At 39.6% G+C, this 20,688-nt stretch overlaps 1 protein-coding gene and 1 long non-coding RNA gene across 3 annotated transcripts; both read right to left on the bottom strand.

Moving 5' to 3' along the window:
• Positions 1 to 10,156: 10,156 nt before the first annotated feature.
• Positions 10,157 to 13,293, bottom strand: LOC121982144 (protein indeterminate-domain 5, chloroplastic-like). 2 transcript variants are annotated; one of them, XM_042535060.1, is made up of 4 exons: positions 12,679 to 13,293; positions 12,171 to 12,567; positions 10,527 to 11,401; positions 10,157 to 10,462 (listed from the first exon to the last, which is right to left on the bottom strand). In XM_042535060.1, exons 1-3 carry the CDS (start codon positions 12,812 to 12,814, stop codon positions 10,531 to 10,533), a joined length of 1,404 nt encoding a protein of 467 aa, XP_042390994.1. In that variant the 5' UTR covers positions 12,815 to 13,293; the 3' UTR covers positions 10,157 to 10,462; positions 10,527 to 10,530. The 2 variants fall into 2 exon arrangements, with proteins under 2 accessions (XP_042390994.1, XP_042390993.1); XM_042535059.1 differs by having other exon boundaries at positions 10,157 to 11,401; positions 12,679 to 13,292.
• Positions 13,294 to 18,094: 4,801 nt separating this feature from the next.
• On the bottom strand, positions 18,095 to 18,857 carry LOC121983325. The gene is made up of 3 exons (XR_006112457.1): positions 18,511 to 18,857; positions 18,358 to 18,398; positions 18,095 to 18,220 (listed from the first exon to the last, which is right to left on the bottom strand). It is a non-coding gene; the product is annotated as an uncharacterized LOC121983325 (long non-coding RNA).
• Positions 18,858 to 20,688: the final 1,831 nt, after the last annotated feature.

Raw genomic sequence — 20,688 nt, 5'->3', positions numbered from 1 at the left:
TTGAAAATTGATTTTCAAAAGTAAGGAAAGTGATTTTGAGAAGCTTAGTTTGTAAACTTAAGTTTTGAAAAATCTAATTTCCACAATTTTCAAAACTAAGTTAAATCTAATTTTCAGAATCAATTTTCAATAAAAAGTAAAACCCAATTTTTAAAAACAACTTAGTTTTATAAGAGTTAGTTTTCAAAAGTTGGTTTAAGAAATTTTTGGGAGAACATTTTTCAAACAAGATTTAAAATATTTTATATAAAGGAAATTTTTTTTAATTAATTCCTCCCCCTGAACCTGACATCACTTTAACCAGCTGTCTAACCAATTAGGTACTAACTAACTATCAGAAGATAGTAGCTTTCACTTGGTTAGTCAGATTAAGTTAATTACAACCAGTCAGTGTTTGACTTGACTGATGAACTTTAATCTGATTAATATCTGAATTGTATTTAACGTCCAGACTTATGTTGATGCACTGAAATTAGCATCTTAAGTCCGGACAGTTGGCCTATGCATCTCACCCCTTTCTATGTTTGTCAAACACAAGCAAGGTAACCCTAGGGTGTTGGTGAGATGCTCAAAAACTAGTCCTATGGGTACATGCTTTCTAAGGATGTAAACCTAGTCTAAGGCAAAAAACTGTTTTTGAAGGTCTAAAAATGGAAATTTTGAAAACAAACAAGTTTAGCCTATAAGTTGATAAAATTATTTTTGAAAGTATTTTGAAATTTCCTAGTCTATTGAGCACATCCCCAATTTTCGTCGTAAGTTGCTAAATTCACTCTCAGGGAGTGGTTTTGTAAAAATGTCAGCTAAATTTGATTTAGACTCAATGTACTTGAGTTCAATATCACCTTTAGTAACATGATCCCTGATGAAGTGATGCCTAACTTCAATATGTTTGGTTCTTGAATGATGTACAGGATTCTTGGTTAAGTTAATCGAACTTATATTATCAATTAATACTTTTACATTTGTGATATTTAAGTTGAAATCTTTTAGAGTATGCATCATCCATAATATTTGTGCAACACACTCCCCTATAGCTATGTATTCTGACTCAGTTGTAGATAGTGCAACACAGTGTTGCTTTCTACTAAACCAGCTGACAAGGGATGGACCAAGTAGTTGGCATCCACCACTTGTGCTTTTGCGGTCTAATTTGCATCCGGCATAATCTGAGTCAGAATATCCTATTAATTCGAAGTTGTTGGTCCTAGGATACCAAATTCCTACATTTGTGGTTCCCTTGAGGTATCTAAAGATTCTTTTGACTTGAGTCAAATGAGATTCTTTAGCACAGGTTTGGTATCGAGCACACATACTAACTGCAAATAAAATGTCAGGTCGGCTTGCAGTTAGGTAAAGTAGACTACCTATTGCGCTCCGATAATGTTTTAAGTCTACTGATTTTCCATTAGGATCATCATCTAGGATTGTGTTGACGGCCATAGGTGTTTTTATTTCTTTAGTATTTTCCATTCCAAATTTTCTAAGTAATTCCTTAGTATATTTTTGTTGATAAATATAATTTCCTTCATTTGTTTGTTTGACTTGTAACCCTAGAAAATAAGTTAATTTTCCTACCAGACTCATTTCGAATTCGTGTTCCATTAGGTTTGTAAATTCGTTTAAAAACTCTGAGTTTGTTGAACTAAAGATGATATCGTCTACATAAATTTGAGCTAGATTGTTTTTAAAGTTTTCAACAAGTAGAACATTTGTAATTATGAAATCTATTTTTAATTCAATATTACCTATACCAATTACCTTGAGTTTACCGTTGTTTCCAAAGGCAACTGTTCCTAGGCTTTTGTAGGTTAATTGAGTGAACTTGGTGTGATCTCCAGTCATATGTTTGGAGCAACCACTGTCCAAAATCAACTTGGTTTCCTACAACAAGTAGGATTTTTATGTTAGTCTTAGTTTATCAATTTTTAATCAATCATTATTTAAGTAAAAAAAATCTTAATTAAAATTTTGAAATTAATTTAAGTTTTAAAATTAAAGTTTTGAAATTAGTTTAAGTTTTAAAATTAAGAGTTTAAGTTTTAAAATTAAGATTTTGAAATTAATTTAAGTTTTAAAATTAAGATTTTGAAATTAATTTAAGTTTTAAAATTAAGATTTTGAAATTAATTTAAGTTTTAAAATTAAAATTTTGAAATTAATTTAAGTTTTTTTTTTTTTAATTTGAAATTGATTTAAGTTTTATTCATCTCACCCGATTTATATTATCAATCAAGGAATCCTATGATTTTGTGAGATGAAATTAGTTAGATTATAGAGTTTTGTTTTAACTTGTGTTAGATTCAGACTTAGCTTTGGTTTCCACAAATAGGCATTCTTCGGATAAACTTCTAAGCTTGGTGAGTCACAAGGACATCATTAGAAGTAACCAACCTTTCGAGGTTTTCCGAATAGTCCTATCCACGAAACTTAGTACTAAATCTTGGTCTAACTGGTTAGGATTCGTTTAAGGGTAGCTTCGGTCAGTTCCATTTGGCCAAATGCACCAGATCGAAACCATATCTTTCTAGACATGCGATGCCCAAGCTTCCCTAACGTACTATCATCCAAAAACTTCACCAGTACCATGAGTCAAGTTAAACTTGGTCTCTCTTTAACTAATCCTACTTACCCTGTCGGGTTAGTTTGTTTTAAGACTCAATTTGGAGGGCTATAGTTATATTTCTCCCCCTGAATTATTGGCCATTAATTTAGATTTTGGGTTTGTGTCGATTCTTTTTATAATTATAATCAATTTGGTGATAATCTAAATTTTGTTGAGTTTTGAGTTTTGATTTTAAATTAAATTTATATTTTAGTTTTTGATCTGATTTATTATAATGTATTTTATCTTTAGGTACATAGAATTGATTAAGTCCTACTTGCGAGGTTAAGCACGCTTTCGGGACCCAAGCTTGTTTAGTTGCTTTGTGTTGGGTTAATAATGATTTAAAGGTTTTGTTTGAATTTGACTTATATCCAAGTCCGGTTTTATTATAGCATGCCTTTTGGTTATTTAGAATTAAATCTAAATTTTTAGATCTTGTTGTGAATTTTTCCAACAATTCTTTTAACTTATTAATTTCATTTTTTAATGATAAATTCTCCTCCTCAAGTGTTCGATCTTGAGTTGGATTCGAATTTTTTAATTGTTCCTTGAGGTTTTGATTTTCCTCAAGAAGAGATTTACTTTCATTTTCCAATTTAACTAATTTTTTATTTAAACACGAGATAATTCTAAAGAATTTATGATTTAAGTTTAGGTATACCTCTTCGGAACCTTCGGAAACGAGTGCGGACTCGTGGCTTGATTCGGGTTCGGACCCGTCTTCCGATTCCTCTGATTCGTCTTCCGTTTCAGCTTCGCGAGCCATCAGCGCGAGGTGACTTTGGTGCTTTTGCCTTTCTCCCTCCGATTCGTCTGAGGAGGAATCGTCCCATGTTGCTTTGAGGGCTTTCTTCTTTGTTGACTTTGGTTTGTCAAGTTTCAATCTTGGGCATTCGTTCTTGTAGTGCCCTTTTGTTACATCCGAAACATGTGACATTTCTTGAGTCGGCTGAATCTTCTGAAGATCCTGTTTGCTGAAGCTTCTCTTTTTCTTGGTGAACATTTTCCTTACCAGTTCACCAGGTGTTCTTCCTTCAGAGTCTTGATCGGAATCTTCTTGATTCGGGTTTGTTCTTCTTTTCTTTAGAGGAACCTCGCAAATAAAGCTACACCTTTCTCGACTCCGGCGTTAGTTTGCTCATGAAGTTCTAATTCACGTAAGAGTTCATCCAATTTTAATTTAGATAAATTTTTGAAATTTTGTAGGCATCTACAATTGATGCCCACAAATTATTTCGCGGAAAAGCATTTAACGCGTACCTTATTAAGTCTCGGTTCTCCATTTGGTGGCCTATCGCGTGGAGACCGTTGAGGATATCTTTGATCCTCGCGTGGAGCTGACTTGCCGTTTCTCCTTCCTGCATTTTTATATTAAAAATTTTATTTAACAGCAAATCTCTTTTTGTTACCTTCGCATCGCTTGTTCCTTCGTGCAGCTCGATCAGTTTATCCCAAAGCTCCTTAGCGTTTTGATGCGGTCCGACTCGGTTCAGTTCTTCTCGTGTTAGTCCGCAGTGTAGAGTATTGATGGCTTTGTTTTCAATTGATGCCTTTTTCTTTATATCATTTGTCCAGTCTTCAGGGTCTAGTATGTTCCCGGAGTTGTCTACTGGAATTTTGTAAGCCCTTGTGACGCTCATCCATTGGTCGTAGTCTGTCTTCATGTAGACCTCCATTCTCCTCTTCCAGTACGAAAAATCATCCCCGTTGAATAGAGGAGGACGTACTGTGCTGAAGCCTTCTTGTTGAGACATCTTATCCTGCACACACTAAATTAACTGGAAAAAGAAAATCCCAAGACTTCGTCTTGGATTAGCAGTGCGGGAAAAAATAGAAGCTCTAAGTTGGTGTTGTACCAATTTAGATTTTAAATGCAACGAAAAAAAAATCTTCCAAAAAGATAATAATATCAGTTTGGAATTAAAAAAAATTATTTCGCCCCCTGTCTGATTGGTGGTTGCACCAAATCAGAGCGGTACCTACTTTGATACCACTTGTAAGACCGTTGGATTCGATAGAGGGGGGGTGAATATCGATTCGAAAATCTCGAGTTAAAACGCAGCGGAAATGTAAAGAAGTAAAGAGATGAACACTGTTGATTTTTACTTCGTTTGGAGCCTGTGACGACTCCTACTCGAAGGCCCGTACTCCTTGAGTACTTTCGTTGGGCAATTCACTAGCAATTCGGATAATTACAATTTACGTACAAATATTGCTAATGAAAAGAAGGAAAACAAAGCTAACCGACAAACAATAAATTAAGAAGGAGAGCCGGAGTGAGTCGTCGGAGCTTTGTGAGCGTCGTTGGAGCGCAGAGCAGCAGAGTGATTGGATTCAGAGTTCTCAGAAGACTGATGTTTTGAAGCTCCTGCCTGGGGCTTCTTTTATATGCTGCTCCGGGCGCCTGGATCCCTTCCGGGCGCCTGGAATGTGACGTAACACTCCCAACCAGCATTCTCCAAGTGTCAACGTCGTCCTGGGGATAAAACTTGCCTCCGGGCGCCCGGATCCCCTCCGGGCGCCCGGACCCCTCTTCTCCAGAAAGTCCTTCTCCTGCAAGAAAAGGTTAGTCCGAGGCAAATGTACCCTGCAGCAAAGAATGTTAGCACAGTTTTATCGATAAGCAAAGTATGACTTAGATTTCGTCTTTCCGAGATCGGAATCTAGTCACGATCTCGACTTAGATATCCGAAATGGATCTAAGCCGGATCGACGCATAATGTCCCCTTCCCGGGAACGCGTCCTCACAGTCACTCCCCTCCAGTGACTTACCTCACTTACCTGCCAGACGTCTGGTCAGCCCGTCGACCCGTCTGGACTTCTCGCCAAGCGTCCGGTCAGCCCGTCGACCCGCTTGGACTTCTCGCCAGCTATCCGGTCAGCCCGTCGACCTAGCTGGACTTCTCGCCAAGCGTCCGGTCAGCCCGTCGACCCGCTTGGACTTCTCGCCAGCTATCCGGTCAGCCCGTCGACCTAGCTGGACTTTTCCTGCACACTTGATCAAAGTGTCAGACAACAACACAACTAACTTAACCTATTTGTCATTCATCAAAACCTGGGTTAGACCGTTAGTGCTACCCGCACCAACAACAGTGAGATAAAACCAAGTCCCAATAATAGTTCAGTACAAACTAAGATCTGACAAAGGTGTGTCATCATATGGAAAATACCGACCATTAATCTCAATAGAAGTATCGACGACCTATTTATCCATAAGACGTGCGCGTTCAAAGAAAACAGATATATACTTTGATTGGGATAAAAGAAAACCTTTTGGAGAATAAATGACCTCAATACCTAGAAAGTAACATAGTATACATAGGTCTTTCATAGCAAAATAATGAGCCAACTCAGACTTCAAGGAAGTAATTCCATCAGAATCATCACCAGTAATAATCATATCATTAACATATAACGATAAAAGAATATGACCTGCATTCGTATATTTGATAAATAATGTTAAATCATGATTACTAGGATGAAAACCAGAAAAATAATCACTATAGAGAATTTCTCAAATCAAGCACGAGGTGTTTATTTAAAACCATAAGGTGTTTTACGAAGCCTACAAACTTCACTAGGTTGGTGTGAAACACCAGGAGGAGGAGTCATATAAATGTTTACATGAAGAATACCATTTAGAAATGCATTCTTAACATTTATCTGAGATATTCTCCATTAACAAACAGAAGCAATGGCAATCAGAGTACGAATAATCGCTATTTTTATAACATGAGTAAATGTTCCCTCATAATTCATGTCATACTCTTGAGAATAATCTTTAGTAACAAGACAAGCTTTGTATCTTTTGATAGATCCATCAGATTTAATTTTGATCCTGTATACCTAACGAGAACTAATGATTTGTTTTCCTGGTCGTAACAGTATCAAATCTCTTGTATGAGTCTGATGCAGAGTAGTTAGTTCCTCAACTATAGCATTCTGTCAAAGTGGGTTATGAACAACTTTTCTATAGGATACAAGTTTGGAAGAAATAAACAGATGCAACAAATGAAATAAAAGAAGGAGAATAATAACAGTAAGCAAAATTTGGTAGCTAGGTAGACTTATGGACATGAGTAAACTGACAACAATGGAGAGAAGGATCAACTTCAGGAGATGATTGGTAGTGGAAGAAGGAGCATGTCGAGGGGGTATCTTAAGAACCAAAGTACCAAATTCAGTTGAGCTACCAGTAGGGGTTGTGGGTGAAACTTCCTTAGTGTCGATATTAAAAGGATCAATGTAAAATAAATCTGACTTTGTCATATTATGTGAATTAGCCAGAATAGAAAATAGTAGAATATGCTTAAAAAACATAATATGATGAAAGATATATAATTTTTGACTAATGGGATTGATCTCGTTCAAAAATTGTGGAGATGGCTAGCTGGGGATATGACTGCTGCATTGACTGGATATATACCTCGTTTCTCTCTACAATACAAGAAACGTCAGTGCTGAACCAAGGAAAGGGTCCTCAGTGTTGACCTTCCGACGCTCAAGTCAGTCATCAGAAAAAGAGAAGAAAACTGAACAATAGTAAGCACAAGCGTGAATAGTGAATAATGCGTACCTCCGTTGGTGCATGGACTTCCCTTTATATAACTCCCCAGCGGGTGACGTGCACGCATGTTCTCCAATTTGTCCTATGAAAGGAAATGTCAAGAAAGTGTCTCTGACATTATACCTTAACAGGGTATGCAAATCCTTGACAAGACAGTAGAAACTTCCATCGTACGATCTGCCTGTCGACCATGCCTTATGTTAATGACACTATCTTCCAGAAGAATATTAAGATATACGCCAATAATCCCTCTACTTGGCCAAATGAGATAGCCGCTCGGCTGAGAACTTCTCCACTCGGTCGGACTCGACTGCTCTTCCCTACGGTGACTCAGCTCGGTAGTTTGTTTCCACCCGACCGGACTAACGCTCCGGTCATCCCAACATTCCTTTGCTCCGTGATGAGCGCCTGATGATCTTGGTTGTATGGGAGTTCTGCTTGGACCATCCCTTTGCCGGTCGGGCGGTTCATGCCTGATCGACCACTACAGTAGAGCTCCGCTCGACCCCCCCTTTGGTGAGCCCCTTGGTTCTTTGACATTGACCTCCTTGACTTTGACTTCCATGTCGGCTGCTATCTCTGCCCTTTGACCCGCACTTAGTGGTCCCCCTTTATCATTGCATCAGGGATCAAAACAATGATATCCTTGTTGACGAACATCATAACTCAAAAAGACACACAGAATAGACTGAGGGGCTAACTTATTATCCTCAACATGTGGACAAAAGACAAAGTAAATACAATAAAAAAAACACTCAAAGAGGAATAGGTAGGAGCATGCCCATACAATTTTTCAAAAAGTGACAAGCCTGAATTGTGTGTGATTGGAATTCTATTAATCACGTGAGCAACGATAAGAATTACTTCCCCCCAAAAGACACTAGAAACATCGACAGATAATAAAATAAACATGCTGGCAAAAGGCGAATACACTCGCCCCCAGCGTCCTTGCCAACCTGTCCCAGGGCCAACACGGAGGAAGTAAATCACGGATGACTACTAGCCTTTGGAATAGTGACTAACACATAAAGGAGGCATTTACCTCGACTTTACCGAGATTCGAACCCCAGACCTCATGGTTGCAACACCTCATGTACTAGCCACTAAACCGTCCCGATGGAATGACAATAAAATAAGCATGCTATTTCAACAAGATGTCTATGTTTCCATTCAACCACATCATTCTGTTTAAGAATATCTGTACACGAGGCTTGATGAATACTATCGTCAAAAGCAAGTAAACATGAAAAATGATTCGAAGTGTATTCACCCCCCAAATCACAATGAAAGTACTTTATAACACCAAAATGTTGAGTTTTCATAAGAGCTCTAAAGTTATTAAAAATAGTAAAATAATTAAACTTGCGTTTCATAAGATAGATCTAGGAGTAACGAATGCAATCATCAATAAATGAAACATAATACCTTGAACCCCGCCCTTTTTTTGTATGAATAGGAGAGGGTCCTCATACATCATAATGTATAAGATCAAATGGAATAGAAAAAAAAAAGAAAGACTTTTATAAAATGATAAGATGAAAAATTTGGCCAGTTTATAACCACTACAATAAGAAATATTAGAACTTTTAAAGGTCAAAATACTCTTGTAGAATATAAAAATTGTAAACGACACACTGAAACATGACCTAAATAAGAATACCACAAATAAAAATCTGAAGATGAAAACTCAAATAAAAAGATGATAAATCCACACACGATGTTACAACGTCTGGTACTTTGAGTTGATTCAAAACATAGAGTCCTCTTTGCCTACGGTCTATTCCAATCAGCCTCTAAGATCGTAGATCTTGAACATAACAATTGGATGAAAAAAAAACTATATATCCAGACTCACATAATTGATTAACAAAAATAAGATTTAAAGTAAGGCTCATAATATAATAAACATCAGTAAAAGATAAACAAGACGTAACAATTGAACCAACACCCACTAATGGCTTCGGAGTATCATCAACAATCACAATAGATATAGATGAACTGGGAGAAAAAAAAACAAAAGATGATAAATTAGATGACATATAATAAGAGGTACCAGAGTTCGAAACCCACAAGGATAAAGATCTACTTGAAATATTAGATGTTGACAAATCTATAAAATAAGAAGCTGACATGACAAAGGGTTGCGAAGCAAAGAATTATTGAAACTGTTCAAGCATATACAAATCAGGTTTCCTTGATCAATTAGATGACATATAGTAGGAGGTATCATAATCCAAAATCCACAAGGATAAAGATCTACTTAAAATACCAGATGTGGGAAGTATTGGAAGTCTTCATGCGTCGTAAAACGTCAACTGCCAAATTAAAATAGAGTTCAAAGTCAAGATAGATCAACGGAATCATCTCCGCTAGACCTACCTAGCTAGCTAGGATGAGTCATTCCAATTGCCTCTGGGATGAGAGGCTTCACCATTCGTCTCGACCCCGCCGAGACGAATGGAGAAGCGCCTTTGGTCTCAGCAGGACCGAGACTAGAGGCTCCTCCAAGACCCAAAGGATCTTCATCAAAATGAGAAGCTTCATTAGTTGGATCAATTCAACCAATCTGATCGTCCTACTCAATAGAATCAATTCTATCGTTTGGATCATCATGCTCAGTTGGATTAGTTCTATCAATTTGATCGCCCCGTTTAATCATCTCAGCCTCGTGGACCGGACGCTCAGCTCCTCACTGCTTAGCCCCGTCGACTGGACACTATGCTCCTCATCGCTCAACCCTCCAAACTGACGCTCCCCTCGGCCATATCAAATTAGGACTCCTCCACTTAACATGTTATGCCCTTTAACCCAACTATCTTATGGGTTGGCATAACATGTGGGATAATATGTGGGTTCTCAGAGCACATGAAGTGACATATGATGGACATGATGTGATCCCATATGATTTTCTCCGGTATAGAACGTGGGTGACATGACCCCCAAATACGATGACATGACACTTTCTTTACTCACATATGACATTCAATTAACCAGGAGATAAGTATTATTTCCTCTTCATTAGTGTTATAAAGAAACCTGCATCTGCGGGCAAAGATATGTATATAGACACACATACTCATTAATCATCGTATTTCCCTAGCTACTGTTCTTCTTCTCCACCTGATCCCCCGTCAAAGACTGAGCCAGAGCCATCCTTATCTTCATTCTAACTCTCTTTGTCTTAAGTTTTGCAGGCGCTACGGTTGATCCAGCTCTCTTCATCTTTCTCTTCCTTGAAGTTTGAAGACTCCGTAGAAGACAGCTCACCGATGGTCCAACATGAACAACTATTAATTATTATTAATGATTCTAATTATAACGAGATTATACGTACGCTTATATATATATTACATTCTCACGGGTTGCTCCTCCTGGAAAAAGCCGACTTCATCTCCGACTCCAACACGCATAAATTGGCGACGCCAAGGAAGTCCCTCGTCAGCCCGTTGTCGGCAGCAGGCGTGCCCCTGCCGGCGGCGTGGTGCAACTTGGCGGCATCGTCTACCACGTTAGCGTTGTTGTTGCCGTATACACCGCCGCTTAGGGACTCCATTAGGGTTTGAAAGGTCCTGCCGGTGTCCACCTGTTGCGCTCTCGACGTGTCTGAGTGGTAGGCGGCGCCGGCGAGCAAGGATCCGCGGCTGTTCTGCGTCGCGGCGCCCATTTGCGAGGCCTTCTGAAGCAGCGCGGTGGCGGACATCTGCGGCGCCAGCGCTGCGGCCGGGGGCTCGGTGGCTCCAACCGCGAGAAAAGGAGAGGCGTCGTCGTTGCTCATGCTGATGCCGGGGAAAAGACTGCCGGCGGACCTTGAATTGTGGAATTGATCGGAAGGGAGCAGTAAGTGATGGGCGCCGCCGGCACCACCGGCTGCGGCGTTGTTGGAGAAGAAACTGAGGTTGTAAAGACTTCCCGGCGAGGAATCTATGTTGCTCTGCATGTCTTGGATCAAGCTATTTAAGTCGTGGCCGAATCCAGCGCCGGCATGGTAGGATTGCGTCGGCCGGAACAAGGACGAGCCGGTCGCAGTGCTCAAGTGGCCGAACTGTGGATTCGCCGGAGGAACAAGGTCCAAATTGATCCCCCCGGCGCCGACACTGTTTCCATACAAGTGTCCGCCGCTTCCTCCACCGCCAGCTGCTCCAACGGCGGAAATGCTGTGGGGGAGCCTCGCCGTCTCCTGAGCCAGCGCGTCGCAGAAGGCTCTGTGCGTGATGAAGCTATCGCGCCTGCATGCATTTAACACTTCGATTTCATGAAACACGAAAGAGGAATACAATTCAAATCCCCTGAAACGAAAGAGGAATAAATCGATCTATATATATATATAAACTTAAATAGCAAATCCAGCTCATGAACTACTCGACGCACGGCGCGACTTCGTACCAAATCCATGCAAGCATTAATCAACCGGCCGGAATGCAGATCGACCTGAAACAGTCTCGCCACATCATGTCATGTCATACATCTCGATTCTGATTGATCGGCGGACAAGGATGGCGTGCGGTAAAATCCCAGTTTTACTCGTCGACAGAGGTCAGAGACGGCAGAGCTGCTTCCTGAATGCATGTCTCTAAACCACAACCCAACAAATTGACCATGGCACCACGATTGTAAAAGACCACTGCACTACTCTCAATCCGCCGGCCAACACGTGATGATAAAAGGTGAATACATTCGTTCTCAGTGCCCTCGTTAATTTGTTCCAAGATTTATTAACACGCGGTGGCAAAAGACGAAATACGTTCGTCCTAAATGTCCTGCCAACCTGTCCCAAAATCAACACGGAAGAGGTAAAGACCGTCGGCCATGAACCGACGAGAGAAAGAGGGAGAGAGGGTGGTAAGAGCTAGGTAGTTTCTTGATTTCATGATCTCTGCGCGCCTGCATCGATGAACCCCCGGCCTAACCCTATCCCTAGATCACGGAACCCTAATGGAAGCTTACGTGTGAGTTAGTGCAGGTGAAGGAATGGATACGGAGAGAGGAAAGTGGGACCTGGAAAAGGGAGTGCCGCAGTCGCAACGGTACTCGCGGGTGCCGCAGGTCTTGGAGTGGGCCTTCCAGTCGGACTGGACGGCGTACTTCTTGGAGCACTTGTCGCACTTCCACTTCTTCTCGCCGTGCTTGCGGCAGTAGTGCTTCTTGATGCCGGTGAGGTCGCCGAGGGCGCGGGAGGGGTCGTGGTGCGCGCAGGAGGGCTCGGGGCAGAGGTAGACCCGCCGCCGCGCCTCCTTCGGGTTCCTCTGCTTCAGCTTCCACGGCAGGTTGTGCCCCCGCCGGTGCAGCTGCAGGTTCTGCTCCCGCTGGAACCCCTTGCCGCACACCTCGCAGACGAACCGGTTCGTCGCCAGGAGCGTCTTCGGCGACAGAGCGATCACCTCCGCGTCCGGATCTGATCATTCGACCGCCGAAATCCATCACCATCCTCAAAAATAAAAAGATAAAAAAAAAAAAAAAACTTTGAATACTCAAAACAAAACGAAGAAGAAGGCAGATGAGTTACTCGGATTTCCAGCCTGATTTCGCTTCTTCTTAGGAGCAGCTGGTGCAGAAGCAGCTGCGGCCGACGACTGTTGCTCGCTGAGCTCGTCTTCCCCTCTAATTCCAAAGCAAGGAACCGACGAAGAAGCTGCTGCCATGGGCTTGGATGGAATTAAAGCAGGAAAGCAACAGGGAACTTTTCTCAGTTTCTGCTATCTTGTTTTGAATCTAATTAATCAACAAGAGGATAAAGACGAGCCAGGAAAGATCCCCCAAATCTAAGTACAAGAACTATACGAACACGAGGTAGTCAGCCACCGGAAAGCCTCCAAATTCTGCTTGTGCTACACAACAAAGAGGAGGCAAGGATCCAAACAAACTGTGGCACTGGAGTGACAATTAAGTAGTATAAAGAGGGAGAAGACGAGAAAGAGAGGGAGAGAGAGAGAAGGTAGCTAGTCTCTCTTATGGATTCCTCCTCCTCCTCCTCCAAACCTCTCTTTTGGCCATCTTTCCTTTGCTCGATCCTTAATTTGCACCACAAAAAGTTTAGTCAGATGAGATGAGGATGCCAAGTAATTAAGTAAGGGGCAATGGGAGGAGGTGGAGGTGGAGGAGGAGGTGCGGTGGTTGATGATGATGAGGCAGAAGAGCCTAATTGAGGATGTCACCTTGGTGGGGCCCTGGACAGGGAGAGGGTTGTAGCTTGTATTTGTATTTATATTTGCATTGATAAAGAGATGATGAATTATATATATATATATAGCCGTACGATGATGTGATGGTAAATGGTAGGATGAATTTTTATAGAATTAGGGTTTGCTTTTCTCGTAAGATAGATATTTACGGTGATGTCTATCATAACTTATCTCCAAGATTAATGAGAGAAAAAAATATATAAATGAGAGAAATTTAAGAGCATCTTTACATTAATGGGATGCACTTAGATATTTATAAATAAATGGGAGACCATGCCTAAGTATGACATGTAATTGTAAAGGGCCATATCTAAATATGGCCTGAGGTACTATAGAGAGAAGTAGTATGAGGGATCATATCCAATTATGGAATAGAATGCTAGGATAGGAATGGCCATTTGGGCAACATTGAGAGTTCGGGATGGAGAGTTCATGAAACTTAGAGTATTCAGAAGGAGGGGGCTCTTAGTACTTTGGAGAGGAGACAAGGACTCAGTTATCCGAGATAGTGACTCAATTAATCTTTACTTGTGTCAGGCAGAGTATAATCCAAGATAGGCCATATAGGTATGAATATTATTGATAATCTCAACATCTATTAAAAGGTGTATTAATAGTAGTATGTGATTCATTCACATTTAATGAAACTTTTATTTTAGTTGGATTCTATTGTAAATAAATTAGTAGTTGTTACTTTCATCTATTATTCTAATTTACAAGGAGTATTTTTATACAAACTTAGCAATTCAACTAGATTATAATATATTATGTAATTTTTTGAAATGATACTTCTGAATGTGAATCCACCCCTTGTTTAATTTGTATTTTTGTATGTAAATGTTATGCAGTTAGTTACGACGTATTATTGAGAGATTTTCTTCTTAATGGGTAGCGGATATGAGAATGTTGACTATCAGGATGAGTCTCCATATGTATTTCTCCGATTTATCCTAGCGGCGGCTAGTAGAAAATTTCTCTGGAGTCGGACCGGTTACCCCAAATTTGATATTATCTAACTTGATTAATCATTTTTGTATGTAAATGTTCTGTATTTCTATAAAAATAGAAGTATGCTTATGTTCAATAGCTATTATAAATAATTTATATTAAAAGGGCCTAAATAGAATATTATATCAATAAAAGTTAATTATATGTAAGCTAAGGTAGAAGAGATTAGTTAGGGAGATTATCACTAATCTTTGCCTTTGCATGGAAAAAGAGTGGGAGTTATCCTTAACTTGTGAAATATTATGCGTCCCTCTTCTGATGGATGTATTATTTCTTTTGTCTCTTCTCGATTAGCTTGATTAGCTTGGCCTAAAAATTTTCCAAGATACATCAACAACCTTTCCATGGTTGATCAATCAACTCTTAGTTATTTAATTAATCAATCAAGATAGTTGATGATTAATTATGCACTACTCTTTCTTGGGTACATGTATCGTATGGCAAAAGATTACACTTTGCATGTGTGATTTAACAGGCTCCTAGACATAGATCCTATATATATATATAATCTCTTTATTGGTTTAGATACACAATATTTGATTTACCTCTAATAAGATATTAAGTATATGTACCATTATTCTAATAGTAATGATTTTAATAAAATATTTAGTAGTGAGGTTATCCCTTTATCTTCTGTATCACAATGTGCTCTTATATCATAATGTGTCCCTGGGACTAATTAATTTAGTGTTTATTGTACTACGACATCTATAATTGTTTATTCGATACAGTCAAGAAATGGCCTACTAAAGGAATCGTTTATAGTGATAAATCCTATGTTAATTAATCATTTTGTCTTTATATTGCTTTACCAACTTTGTTTAAAATGCTTCATAATGGATTCATAATTTTTGATAAAACCAAGAAAATAAATAACTTAGATTATACCCTAATATTGACATGAATTATGCAGCAATAATGAATGGAGCATACATATTTTGAACAATAAAAAATGCATCAATAATGACAAGGACAAGAGTATTTAGTAATGTGAATCTTAAAGTAATAATAATAAAAATTGTGAACCAAACTTTGAGATTTCGAGCTACACTCTAATAATTTAGGGAAAATTTTTGTCCATTAGCCTTAGTAGCATTCTTGTAGATCTTATATTTTTTGGTAGTCAAAAGATGTTAACTGAATTAAATTTAGAATGAGCAAATGTTGAAGCACAATACTTAAATAAATGTTCAATATGTTAACACTAAGATATGGTGACAACTTTAAGATATACAAATAATGATGGCTTATAGATGCTTGAAATGGAGATAATTTTAATTTCCTATTGCTATTTAAATTCTTCTTAAAACAGATGATTCATGCACATGTATTCTTGAATTTCACTATGAATACCTTACTCACATAGGTTGGTTATGTTAATTATTGAAATCGTTGTGTTATCGGTTGTGATTCCTCATTTGAAGAGAATAGTTTAGTTTGATATCGTTCTAACATTAGCGGAGTCTCTCGTTTAGCCATTCGAACTCAAGAGGCATGAGACGAGAAGGGAGGGAGACTAAAGACACTAACAAATCTACTAGCTAGGAAGCAAACCAATAGCTACTTTTCATTTTAGGCTTTTCCCACAACTAGATACTCAAGAAAATACATTAATTTGTCTCTTTTATTTTCAAAGTCCAGAAATAAAGTTTTGGGGGACACATATGAGGCATTCTCAAAGAATGCATCAAGTGGTATAAAGAGAGTCCATAAAGTGCAGCAGCTTTTCTTTCACTGAGTTACCACCTTAAAAACTTTGATCATTCCTTGGCACATCCTTTCCTATCTTTCACTACAATTTGATGCCCTTAATTAATTATTGAAATCTCCAAGAAATGCTTGATATGTTTCATTGGAAAGAGAGAAGACTATGTGCATATATATAATATTAAAGCTAGCAAGCTGATGAATTATATCTCAATAATGCAAACTCACTGATTTGGCAGTGGCCCATGTGTCCCTTCTTCTGCTCACCTAAAAGGAAACGCAGGCATGTTTAGGGTTTCAGAAAAGACCAGTCAGGTGGCTTTCCACCTAAAGGGGAGAGAGGTGGCAGGGAGTCCACAGACAAGGGATGTTTCTTGTGCTTTGTCTTCATGGAATTTGGCCTTTTCCTCTCCACAGTGTTGTATGGCTGTTTACAATATGTGAGAGATCAGCGGCATTGAAATGCGCAAAGCTTGTCTACTTGTAGTTGTTGTGTTTCTGTTTGTGTGTGTGTGAGAGTGTTGATTGATTCTCTCTTGACAAAGCTACCAAAAGATTTAATTTTTATGGCGTGTAGTTAATTTTCAGATCTTATAAGTTTACAATTTTGATCATTCATTTGAGAATTATCAAATTGCACCAATTTCTAGGGAGAAAAATTGACTCTCTAAACCATGCTTAACTCATAGAGAACATGAATCATAGAAGGAAAATATACCATCTAAGTATTCATCAATTAAGTTTTAGCATTGCTATTTAGCAAATTTGTAGTTAGATAATTGAGATTATATATCATATATTTATATAATCTTTTATGGGTAATTTTTGCAATCTTACCTCTACCTCGAAGTTCTTTCTCAAGGTAATTGATTACTCCATTGTCCTGCCCTAGAACACTGTCCACTGCAATCAGTCCTCATATGACACCATTAGATTCCTTGTCCATGATAGTACCTAGATTTCACAATGACTCGTGATGTCATGTTAGCCTAGGGCGTCCTTACATATTTGACTCATCCAATTTGAACTTTCACATACATAACATGTTAGTCCATCATGGATTTTGATCCTTGACTACCATATTTGAGTAGTTTATGTTTGATAAATTAGTTGAGTTGTAAGTTGATAAGGTTAAGTAGATGATCAATAACTAATAATTATTAGATGGATGGATAAGTTGAAATAGGGCTTTTGTCCTTGAAAGGATGCCCAAAGTATTTGATTTGAATGTAATACTACTACTACAAAAAAAAAAAGTATAGTAGGACTCTAAAAAGATTGGTTGCCAACAAATTATTGTTCATTGTTAGTAGACCAAATAGTTTAGTGATTGATTGTTATATAAAAGTTATCCAATAATTAATATAATGGTGCTTTGGTAGATTAAATAGGTTTTTCTTAGTGAATCAAAGGGAATTCAAATTTTAGAGGTTGCAATGTTTAAACATTCGTTACAGCATGTTGGAGATGAACAATAGGCGATGATCCTATCTAAGGAGAGACATTTTCAGGCTTAAGATTTTGTATCAGTATGTATCAACTCGATAATTCAAGATGATAAAAACCCTTGGTTTTGATGGGATAGATGGTCTATGTGCCCAAGCACATCAGATTGAAGTTCCAAATCTATTCAAAGCTTGTGGCAGGTCTGATATCAGTGATCTCATCTATGAATTACATTATATTGGACTTGGGTTGAATGCCAGACATCAGAGAACTTACAGGTGAACTTGAAATACCTAGGCAGAATGCTAAGTTTAACATACTTCCTAGAACATAAAGCTCCAAGAGCATGCTCATCCTTCACTCCAAAGATGATAAAAGTGTTTACAATGCTTAAGTTTAGCATACTTCCGAGAACATATATTTCCTTGAACATGATGATCCTTTCCTCCAAAGTGGATAAAGATGTTTATTCTACTCAACTAATAGTTGTTCTAAAAACTCTCAGATGGCCACTCAGTGGTCAGTCTTTGCTCCAAAGAAAAAGATCTTTGTCTGGTTGCTAAATAATAGACTGAACTCTATGGCATGGCTCATCAGAGTCAGAGCACCAATGATTGATCCTCTGTATGACTGTGTCTTCTGCAATTCATAAGATGAGTCCATGTTCCATCTATTCAAAAGTTGACAAAAACAGGTTGGTATTGCCTGGCAAATATTTCAAACAGGTGAGGAATGGCAGTCTTTGCTATTCAAATGGAATGAGGTATGCAACACATGGTTAGCATGATTGAGCTCCTAAAAACAACTCAGAGACTCAACAGAACTCAGAGCAAAGGAGATACCACACAGGATGAAGAGCCGGATCAGAGACTCAACAGCATGGCTGATCATCCATCAGTATCAGATCTCAAGAAATCACATAACTTTTCGCATTTGGAAAGCCTACAAACAACCAATAACAACAAGCTTGCCAAAACAAAACTATTTAAACATACCCAAGTGAACATTAGGGCTATTGCTATACTTGACAGGATATGCATAAGTGCAAACCCAACCGCAGAACACTTCCTCACTCTCTGGCCATCTGAAGATAAAGAAAGAAATGGCTGGCATTATCATAAGGCGGAGAAGCTTAGCGAACAACACCAACTAGACTGCAATGGGCATTCAAAGTTAATGCTGTGGAGAGCTTCGAATACACTCTACTAGAAGAATTCAAGATGCTTGTGACTGTGAACGAGGACGAGCTGCAGCCCTTTCTAGTGCTTTCAAGTGGTTGGTTTCCATCTGTGCCGTTTGTTCTTCTGAAATCTGAACTTTGCTAGGCACAGAGTCACCACTGTCTGGCACTTGTTCTTGTAGTGCTGATTCATTTGTCCAGAGTAGCAACCAGGATTGCTTAAGGATGATTAGGCTTCTGCATTAAGGTGTACTTTTTTAAAACGTATTAACACATTGGTAGTAGATTACTAAACTGATCAAGCTTCTTATGACAGTAGGTGATGCTCAAAACTCTTGATCTATTTCCACCCTTGTTAGACAATGGGACTGAGACAGAACTAAACTAATATCTTCCTAAAAGGTGTAAATATTTTAAGAAACAACCAAATCAGAATCCATAACATTGTACTAATACATACTACCCCTGATGGATTCTCATTGTATAAACATCCAAGCCATTTATCCTTAAAAAAAAAAAAGAAATACAAAGAGATAAAGGCAAGAGAAAAATACATAGAGAAAAGGAGAACGTCCAAGCAAGAGAGGGATTTGTTTCGTAGATTTGTGGAGGACTTTTTGAGTTTGTAATCACGACAAGCAGTATTCTTCTTCAGGAGATCTCTTCGGGAGATCAATGTAAGTGATCCTGTCCGAAAGCGGGAAGCTGGAAAGCTAGGGAGGTGGTGGCCTCGCTGACCGGCTGTGGACCTCGCTCCGCTTTGCAACACAAATAACATCAGTACCGAGCCAGGAAAGGGATCCTGGCGTTGACCCTCCGACACTCAAATCAGTCATCGGAAAATGTGGAGAAGCAGAGCAACAGTAGCATTGTGAGCAAACAATAGATAACATGTACCTCCGCTAGTGATGGACCCTCCTTTATATAGAGCACATAGGAGAGAGTGTACGCTTCTTGAGGCATGGACACGCTCTCCTATGTGTCCCATGAAAAGACTTTATCAGGAAAGTACCTCTGACACCATACCTTAACAGGGCATGCATATCCCTGACGCGACAGTAGAAGCTTCCGTCATACGATCTGCCTATCGACCATGCCTTGTGTCAGCGGTACTATCTCCCAAAAGGATGTCGAGAGATACTACAGTGGTTCCGTTGATTGCCGAGCAGTATAGCCGATCGACCGGGACTTCGCTTCGTCCATGGCCAAGTCCCTACTTGGCCGAGCAGGGTAGGTGCATGCTCGGTTGGGACTCCTCCGCTCTGTCGGCCTCCATAGTTCTTCTATGCGGTGACCGTGTAGTACATATCCTCCCCCATTCAGACCAGCTATACGGTCTCCCTCGGCGTCTTGCTATTCCGTATTGAGCGTCGGTTGTCTTGCGTATCATCTCGATCCGGAATGGGGTCTGCTCGGACTCGTCTCCTGTTAGTCGGGGCCTGCCCGCCTGACCGACCATTGCAATTGTCCTCCATTCGACCCTTTGACACCCGGGCGTTAGCCATCTTGACTTTGACCTCCACTCTCGCAGTTGACCCCATGCCAGGTAGGCCTCCCTCCATCGCCGCATCGCAAGCTTCCCCCTCAAGTCTAGACGAAGGAGGCTGCAAGTCCGACTAGCTGGACCAGTAGAGTCTTCGATGACTTCCACGCCTTTGCCGTTCGATTTTGCAGTGCCAGACTAGGTGTACAATTGTCGCTCGACCCAAGCCCTTTAAAGCAAACTGTGCTTCGGCCGTTCGGCTGTGTAATAATCACTTATCCATGCCACTCGAGCAATGTGAGACAACACTTGGAGAAAATTCATTTTTCTTGTGCTGTTTGGCCGAGTGCCCTGACGTCATCCAGATTTCTCAAAGACCGTGCAAATCTCTGATCATTATGACCGAGCACGCAACCATACATTTTAATTAAGCCTCATTAATGTCGTTCAGTTATTGAGCGTCACGTGTCCTTCTTTCTGCCGCTGCACGTTTGACGTGATAGGCAGATA

Source organism: Zingiber officinale, chromosome 5A (genome assembly GCF_018446385.1).
Source record: "Zingiber officinale cultivar Zhangliang chromosome 5A, Zo_v1.1, whole genome shotgun sequence".
NCBI classification, from domain to species: Eukaryota; Viridiplantae; Streptophyta; class Magnoliopsida; order Zingiberales; family Zingiberaceae; genus Zingiber; species Zingiber officinale.
This window is presented reverse-complemented; position numbering and strand designations above follow the sequence as displayed.

Bases quoted from the DNA above. Each gene is read 5' to 3' on its own strand.
- LOC121982144 (XM_042535060.1), bottom strand. From the start codon at position 12,814: ATGGCAGCAGCTTCTTCGTCGGTTCCTTGCTTTGGAATTAGAGGGGAA. The intron at 12,568-12,678 runs GTAACTCATCTG...TCGAATGATCAG, and splicing joins AAATCAGGCTGGAAATCCGA to ATCCGGACGCGGAGGTGATC. The intron at 11,402-12,170 runs GTCCCACTTTCC...AAATGCATGCAG, and splicing joins TGCGGCACTCCCTTTTCCAG to GCGCGATAGCTTCATCACGC.